Source organism: Pungitius pungitius, chromosome 18, assembly GCF_949316345.1.
Source record: "Pungitius pungitius chromosome 18, fPunPun2.1, whole genome shotgun sequence".
In the NCBI taxonomy this organism is placed as follows: domain Eukaryota; kingdom Metazoa; phylum Chordata; class Actinopteri; order Perciformes; family Gasterosteidae; genus Pungitius; species Pungitius pungitius.
Window position 1 is genome coordinate 99,518 of NC_084917.1, and position 8,887 is coordinate 108,404.

An 8,887-nucleotide genomic window follows, 5' to 3' on the forward strand; every position below is an offset into this window, starting at 1 on the left:
ATAAAGAACGACAACGGACCTAGCTTCTCTTAGTGATCGGTTTGTCTTCATTTTGTACTCTGTCCTAATTGTGTGTCTTTGTGGTCTCTCTCTTACCTTGTCTCTGTGTGGTAGTTGTACATCTCTTTGTGGTCTCGGTCTCCTTCTGGTGGTTTTGGGTCTCTGTGCCTCCCTTTCTAGTCAGTACACTAACGTCCTACCTGAGTCAAGTGTTCTAAGTATCTCCTCAAAGGAAGAAGGAACAGAAACAAAGAAGAAACGCGTACAGGAACACCTCGGATGTTCTGTCCCTCAGCTCATTAGTCATGTCCTCGCTCCCCTTCAACACCTCCTCCGCTGCTCTCACAGGGGCTGCTGGGTAATCACACAAAGAAACACCGCTGAGAACCCTGGATGCTGCCATCAGTAATGACTCTCTTAATTCACCACAGGCCTGCTGATTGGGTGACACCGTTCACTGCTTAAAGGCTTGAAGACAACCAGATATCTACTACCAAATTGTCCTCACCTTTTGAAATAATGTCAAAACACACTTTTGAAGGTCATGGCCAGAAAGTTAATAATTTAATAATTTGGACTAATGATTATATGTCAATGCGTCACTTATTGTGCTTATTTCATTTTCTAGCCTTCAATTGTTGTTTTAATACTTTTCCTGTTTCATAAATTTGTCTCTCTGGTCTGTAGGACAGATATGTGCAGGATGTCCAGCCTCATCTGTAAAGTTCAGTATTCGGTTCCAGATGTCTGAGGACTCCTTAAAGAACCGTGACCCCACGAGAACATACAATGAACCTAAAGAACATACAGAAAGTTCATGTTTAGCATCAACTACTTTAGGGTTGGATAGGGACTTTGTTTCAGGGCTGGTTCTGGATGGAGCCATCAAGCTGGACCCGTGTTAGCTTGATGGACCGGCTTTTTGCATAATTATGTTATATGAAACCATTATTACCAACACTTAATCCATCTGCTCTAAAGCTCTAACCAAACTTTGTCTTCCTGGATTTTTAATCCTTCTCTAAATCCAAATCCGTGGTGTTTTCATCTTCTCTAACCCGGGCGCATTGGAAGTTCTTCCTCTGGATTCTATTAGAAGTTTTAAGCTGAAAAGCCAACAAATCCTCTTCTGCTTTGTAAAATCTGCGTGAACGAGACATAGAAAAAATGAAAACTAAAGGTTTTTATACGTCATATAGAAAATAATTAAAGAAATACAAATCTTTATACGCTTCTCTGTAATTAAGCTGCACCTGTCGAGACACTGTTGGATGTGCTTTAAATACAGTATAGATGTATTATTTGTGTGTGTGTTTCTTTAATGGCTTTTAGTTTTTTTTAGTTTTGATGCTCTCCATCAAAAAGAAGCTTTTACAGTGTGTCATCATGATAAGATAACAATACAGAACAATAAGATTTGATTAATCGCTTCTTCAAACAAGCATCAAAGTCCAAGAAAACAATCACGGAGATGAAAATGTAAAATATGCAGTGTATTAGGATGTACTACCAAAGTATTGTGCTACTTCATGTACTCAATGTACTTGAACACAAAGCTTAATATTCTATATACAATATATATGCAAACTCACAACATCCGGAACCTTCTAACATACTTTGTGTTTAAACTGCTGCTGTCTGAATGCTGGTACACACACACACACTCACACACACACACACACACTCACAGACACACACACTCACACACACACACTCACACACACACACACACACACACACAGACACACACACACACTCACACACACTCACAGACACACACACACACTCACGCACACACACACTCACGCACACACACCAGGCTTATTGTCCTTGAACCGACTGCTGTTTGTTACAGACGTCTGAGACAATGACTTTATGTTTTTGTAAACTTCATCTGGCTGAAATGTGTGTCCTGTGTGTGTGTGTGTGTGTGTGTGTGTGTGAGTGTGTGTGTGCGTGTGTGTGTGTACCTCTGTAAGTCTGTGTGCAGGAGCTTTGCAAGAATTGCTGGCACTACAGAGACATCCTTTAGTGGAACGGAGAACAAAGAGAGAGGCTCATAATGAGCTCTGCCACTGCTGAGACCCAAACTAGGCCAGCCAACCGGTCCTGTGTGCGTCTGAATGCGTGCACGTGTGTATGTGTGTGTGTGTGTGTGTGTGTGTGCACCAATCACAGGTAGCCAGGTGACTCAAACGTGGCAGATCTGAAGTATGTTTCATGTGGTGTTCGTCCTCATTGAATTCTGACAACAATGTCCTCTACATCAGTGGTTCCCAAACTGGGGGTCGCGCTCTTTAGGAGGGCCGTAGTGGAACTTCCGGGGGGGCGCAACATCCTCACCAACCGACACACACAGGCACACAGACTGGTAAAACATTAAAAAATGTTAACAAATACAATGTAAATTAAGGACACTATATCACATGGTTAAACATAAGAAAGAAAAAGAAAAGAAAAATAAATCAAGCAGACTGTGATTTGTGGTGATATCCGTGGTGAGTGTGAAATACTCTTCAGACCCCAGTGTGTAGTGTGAAGCCCAATTGAACTGACCAGACACTCTTTACCACCACAATCAGGTCAACATATTCAAAAAAAATATGTTTTTTCAATGTTCCTATATAATCATAGGGGGCCACTACTGACTCAGAGACAGTAGTGAGGTTCAGCTCAGACCTCCTGACTCACCCTCGCTCAGACCCATGTGGATGCTCCAATAGTTCTGAAGACACTGCACCTCCTTCTTCATGCCTCTCTTGCAGCGGCAGTCGTAGAGCGGCGAGTCCTGCAGCACCTCCAGCGCCCCCCGGCACTCCTTGGAGGCCAGCATGGCGCTGCGTTCCTTGCCCCCCCCAGACAGGCACTGCCGCATGATGCGGAACCTCGAGCTACACTGGCTGTTGTGGTTGCACAGTTCGGAGGCTCGAACACAGTCCAGAGGTTCCCTCCAGCCGAGGGACTCCAGCTCGGAGTCGCACTCGCACGCATCTGGAGGAAAGAGAGGGATCAGGGAGTGATTCTACTCCAAGGACTTCATTCATCTAACAAATCGTAAGAACATCATCAAGTCATTTCTTTAATGAGTGATTGTGTCACGGTTTGGGTCTGCTCTGTCTTATTTTGTAGTTTTCATGTCTCTTGTGTTCCTGGGTGACTACACTTCCTGCCTTCTCCTGTGATTGCCTGATTGATTCCACCTGTGTACAATCACCTGCACCTCCCTTGTGTATTTAAGCCCTGTGTGCCTGTTGTCCTTTGTCGCGTCATTGTCTTACGTCACTCGTCGTTGGAGCCCGTCATGTCTTTGTTTAGGAATAAAGAGCCCTTTGTTTGGAAAAACTCTGCGTTTGAGTCCTCCCTGCAACCTGCTCCAGCCCGACCCTCTGACAGAATGACGCGACCGTGTAAGGACTCAGCAGACTCCTGGTGCGACTTGGGCCCGGAATACCTTGATGTGAGGAGCCTGTTTTTCCAGCGCAAAACGGATTTCATTTTTGGTCCCAGGAGCTATCGGAAGGCGTGCCTTGAGCTAAGGGACATCCTCAATCCGAGGAAGAAGAGCCCGAGGAGGAGGAGGAGGATACGAACCCCTCCAGCCCCGGCTCCTGACCCAGCCCAAAGACGCCCGCCCCAGCCCGAGTGGGCCCCCAGAGTCTCGCCCCAGCCCGAGTGGGCCCCCAGAGTCTCGCCCCAGCCCGAGTGGGCCCCCAGAGTCCCGCCCCAGCCCGAGTGGGCCCCCAGAGTCTCGCCCCAGCCCGAGTGGGCCCCCAGAGTCTCGCCCCAGCCCGTTCCGGCCCCCAGAGTCTCGTCCCAGCCCGTTCCGGCCCCCAGAGTCTCGTCCCAGCCCGTTCCGGCCCCCAGAGTCTCGTCCCAGCCCGTTCCGGCCCCCAGACGCCCGTCCCAGCCCGTTCCGGCCCCCAGAGTCTCGTCCCAGCCCGTTCCGGCCCCCAGACGCCCGTCCCAGCCCGTTCCGGCCCCCAGACGCCCGTCCGCGCCCGTTCCGGCCCCGAGAACCACGCCCCCGGTCCCGGCCCCGCGGTGCCCGACCATGAACCCTCCCTCCCACCCTCTTGGGACCGCCTGGAAGTCGGTCCTTGAAGGGGGGGTGGGGTCAGGGGTTGGGCCGGCACCCCCCGCCACGAGGACGCCGCAGCCGCACTGCTCGGCGCCCCCCGCCACGACGACGCCGGAGCCGCACTGCTCGGCGCCCCCCGCCACGAGGACACCGCAGCCGCACTGCCGGAGCCGCACTGCCCCGAGACCCTGAGGCCCTGAGGCCAGGCCCGGCCGCCGACCCGGCAGACCCCCCGAGACCCTGAGGCCCGGCCGCCGACCCGGCAGACCCCCCGAGACCCTGAGGCCCGGCTGCAGACCCCCAGAGCACCCCACGCCCGGCCGCCGCCCTGGCAGGCCGCCCCGGCAGGCCGCCGGACCATAGCTGTCGGGTCCCCACCCTCCCGCCCCTTGTCTGATTTTCATGGTTCTGCCCCCCTTTAGGACCGTCTGGAATTGGGTCCTTGAGGGGGGGGTTCTGTCACGGTTTGGGTCTGCTCTGTCTTATTTTGTAGTTTTCATGTCTCTTGTGTTCCTGGGTGACTACACTTCCTGCCTTGTCCTGTGATTGCCTGATTGATTCCACCTGTGTACAATCACCTGCACCTCCCTTGTGTATTTAAGCCCTGTGTGCCTGTTGTCCTTTGTCGCGTCATTGTCTTACGTCACTCGTCGTTGGAGCACGTCATGTCTTTGTTTAGGAATAAAGAGCCCTTTGTTTGGAAAAACTCTGCGTTTGAGTCCTCCCTGCAACCTGCTCCAGCCCGACCCTCTGACAGATTGATGATTCAACTCTTTGAGAACCTGTAATATAACCGAGAACCTGAGACAGAAAAATAGATCCTGTATCCTGTAATAGAAACAGAAGATACAATTAAACCTGCAATGGAACCGAGAAAACTGACGTAGAAGCTGAGATAGATTCTATAATAGAAAAATAAATGGAACTGGTAAAATAAATGAAATGAAAAATGTACAATATTTACACAGTAAAATAAATTAGCAGAGCAAAACATATTAAATTAAGTAAAAGTGAAATAGGAGTATGTAGAGTAGGGTGGAATACGTATAAAATTAAAATAATACAGTAGTGCAATGTTATTGATATTAAACACGTAGTGAAGCGGTTATTCAATTAACGTGGCTTTAGCCAGTGGTGATTTATTGTAAAGTCTTATTCCAGTTGTCACAAATGTTTTCCTGTATCTGGATCATTCTGTTGGAGAAGGTGCAACGCTGTGCCTGCAGTAGGTGGTGAAGAGGGTGGTCCAGAATGTCCAATATGGACATGGTTTTTTGTGTGTCCTCCTCTCCACCACCTGTTCAGGATGCTCTTGTTGGCAGCCAATGATGGAGCCGGCCTTCTACACCAGCTTCCTAATCCATTGGCGTCACCAGCTTCAATGCAGCAGAGAATGTCAAAGTACGGGGGGGGGGGGTGTTTGGGGGAGACAGACGAGATGGTTTCAGGATCAGGGACCGCAACACAGACCAGACCAGAAACATGGACCAGCACCAAAGACAAGCACCACAATCCAGCCCATAACCGTAGACAAGACCAGAACATAGACCAGCACCATAATTGAGCATCAACAGAAATCACAGATCATTACTACGGACCAACTCCAAAGATCAACACCATAGACCAGCACCACTGACCTGCACCTCAGAAAAAGAACCACAGACCAGTCCATAACCATAGACCAGGGGCGCCCAATAGGTCGATCTCGATCAACCAGTCGATCTCGAAGGAGGTACCAGTCGATCGCGGTCCATTGATTAAAAAAAAAGACGTCACGTCTGCGCGGTCTACCGTGGGAATGACCAAAACTAATGCTAATGCTAATTAGCGATCATTGCCTACTAACGGAAGCATTTAATTTCACTCCTGAGCAACCCAGGCTGACTCCAGTAAGGTAATAACCAAGAATGTTTGGGATGCTTGTGACGGGTTCCTTCTTCTGACAGAAGAGAAGCTCCTTGTGTCCTTCACATCGACTCGTTTTGCACTACGGCGTTACTATTTAACACAGACCAGCACCACATCACAGCACCATAGACCAGCACCACCGATCACTACCACAGACCAGCACCACATCACAGCACCACATCACAGCACCATAGACCAGCACCATAGATCAGCACCACAGATCACTACCATAGACCAGCACCACATCACAGCACCATAGACCAGCACCACAGATCATTACCATAGACCAGCACCACAGATCACTACCATAGACCAGCACCATAGACCAGCACCACAGATCATTACCATAGACCAGCACCACAGATCACTACCATAGACCAGCACCATAGACCAGCACCACATCACAGCAACACAGATCATTACCACAGACCAGCACCACAGATCATTACCATAGATCAGCACCACAGATCACTACCATAGACCAGCACCACATCACAGCACCACAGACCAGCACCACAGATCATTACCATAGACCAGCACCATAGACCAGCATCACAGATCACTACCATAGACCAGCACCACAGATCATTACCATAGACCAGCATCACAGATCACTACCATAGATCAGCACCACAGACCAGGCCAGCAAGTTTAAGTTGTCGGCTGGACTTGATTGGTCGATAGCGTGGGGGAAGCACCATCGATCAGCCAATAGGAGAAGAGCTTTGAATGACAGCTCACTCATTGACATTAAGAAGATATTTTAAAAACAGACCCAGGAAGAAATATTATTGGGGAAATAAACATAATTTTAAAAAATGGCTTGAAAATATTTTAAAATAATAATGCATCAATAATAAAACTTTTTTTAAATCACATGTTCCATTTTATATTCATCATAACATTGTCATTCACATATTGATTAATGTTTTAATGCAGGTTGTAATTTTTATATTCATCAGCTCAATAATATTTATACGTGTGCAACAATGGCTTCGTTCTTCTTCTGTCCACCGGAAGGCAGCAAAGTAAACAATCAACACACCGTCATACGCACACACGGTAGTACACACATAATAGCACCTACACACTAACGCGCATCATACACATAGTAGGGCTACACACACACTGACCCACAGGTGAACAATGAGGAGTGTGTGTGTGTGTGTGTGTGTGTGTGTGTGTGTGTGTGTGTGCAGTTGGAGGTTTGAGGCAGAATTACTCACCCAACAGAAAAAGCAACATGATGGTATTAATGAGGATCATGACGAGTCCTAGAGAACGAACAGAAGCTCCGGGTCCTGGTTCACCTGAGTCTCTTTGTCTGTCTCTCTCTGTGTCTCTGTGTCTCTGTCTGTCTCTCTGTCTCTCTCTATCTCTTTCTGTCTCTCTCCCTCTCCCTGTCTGTCTCCCTGTCTCTGTGTCTTTTTGTCTGTCTCTCTGTCTCTGTGTCTCTCTCCCTCTCTCTCCCTGTCTCTCTCTGTGTGTCTCTCTGTCTCTCCCTGTCTGTCTCTCTGTCTCTCTCTATCTCTTTCTGTCTCTCTCCCTCTCCCTGTCTGTCTCCCTGTCTCTGTGTCTTTCTGTCTGTCTCTGTGTCTCTCTCCCTCTCTCTGTCTGTCTCTCTCTGTGTGTCTCTCTCTCAGGATCCCTCCGGTAAAGGACCGCCTCCTCCGGTGAGATTTGCCGGTGTTACCGGAGGAGTCAGTCCGGTGCTCGGTGGCTGTGAGCCGGCAAAATTGTGGAGCTTGTGCTTTCTCCGCCTATCGGCGTTACTCCAACTTTCCCTGGTGCCCAGTGGGAGCTCGGTCGCTCCTCATTTACATCAAAAACAACAAAACAAATACTAATAACAATGACAAAAACAACAAAAATAAATCCCGCCCTGTCGGTGTCCTCAAAGCTCAGACGTCGTCCTCTTCAGCTCCATCAGATGCCTCGTGCTTCGGCTGCCGTTTCCTCCAACCAACTCAGTGCCTCTCTCTCCCTCCCTCGTTCTCCCTCTCTCTCTCTCTCTCTCTCTCTCTCTCTCTCCCTCCCTCCTTCTCCCTCTCTCTCTCTCTCTCTCTGAGTGGAAGGAGTGCGGAGTGAACGGAGCGTGGCGTGAGGTGAATTGTTTGATTGTGATTTCTAGCTGTAATTTTGTTTAATTTCGGATCTTTTAGTGTAAATGTGTGGTTGTGTGTGTGGGTGATTTTGGTTTCTGTCTGTCTTAGTTTGTGCGTGCTTGTAGCCGATCGGCGTGCAGCACGCACAGATGGACCTCACGGGGCTAACGCGGAAGCACGGCTTGAAGCTCGCGCCGTGCTTCGCGTGTTCCGTGGAGGACTGTGGCTTGGCCGTGGGGGGGTTGGTGGGTCACGGTAGCGTGAAGTCCGCTGCACGGATGAACCACGCGGTGGTCATCTTCGTGGAGAGCGTGGAGAAGGCGCGCAAGGTGGTGGCGAGCGGCGTGGTGGTGCGCGGCACCCTCGTTCCCGTGCTGCCTCTCGCCGAGCCGGCGGTCAGAGTCACGGTCTCAAACGTTCCGCCGTTCGTACCGGACGATGCGCTGCTTGCCGAGTTGGTGAAGCACGGGACGGTGGTGTCCCAAATGAGGAAGGTGTCCTCAGGGTGTAGGTCTCCTCTGCTGAGACATGTGGTGTCGCACAGGAGACAGCTCCACATGGTCCTCACCAAGACCCAGGCTCTCAACCTGGTGATCAAGGTGAGGATCGAGGGGTTCGAATACGTGATGTTCGCTACATCGGACGATGGGAGGTGTTTCCGGTGTGGTGGAGAGGGACACCTGGCGAGGGGTTGTCCAGTGAAGTCCTCCTCTCAGGACCAGAACCGGGAGGGTGCTGGGGGGGCCGGGGAGGAAGAGGGGGCTGGGGAAGCCCAGGAGGTTGTTGGAGAGTTGGG

At 49.9% G+C, this 8,887-nt stretch overlaps 1 protein-coding gene across 1 annotated transcript in view; it reads right to left on the reverse strand.

The window, feature by feature from the left end:
* gfra2b (GDNF family receptor alpha 2b) overlaps positions 1 to 7,980 on the reverse strand; it is a 33,103-nt gene extending 25,123 nt beyond the window's left edge. The window contains exons 1-2 of the mRNA XM_037485263.2: positions 7,213 to 7,980; positions 2,692 to 2,991 (exon numbers count right to left, since the gene is read on the reverse strand). Of these exons, the coding sequence (XP_037341160.2) occupies positions 2,692 to 2,991; positions 7,213 to 7,252 (340 nt within the window). The 5' untranslated portion in view covers positions 7,253 to 7,980. The remainder of the gene's footprint in view (positions 1 to 2,691; positions 2,992 to 7,212) is intronic.
* Between the last annotated feature and the right edge of the window lie 907 nt (positions 7,981 to 8,887).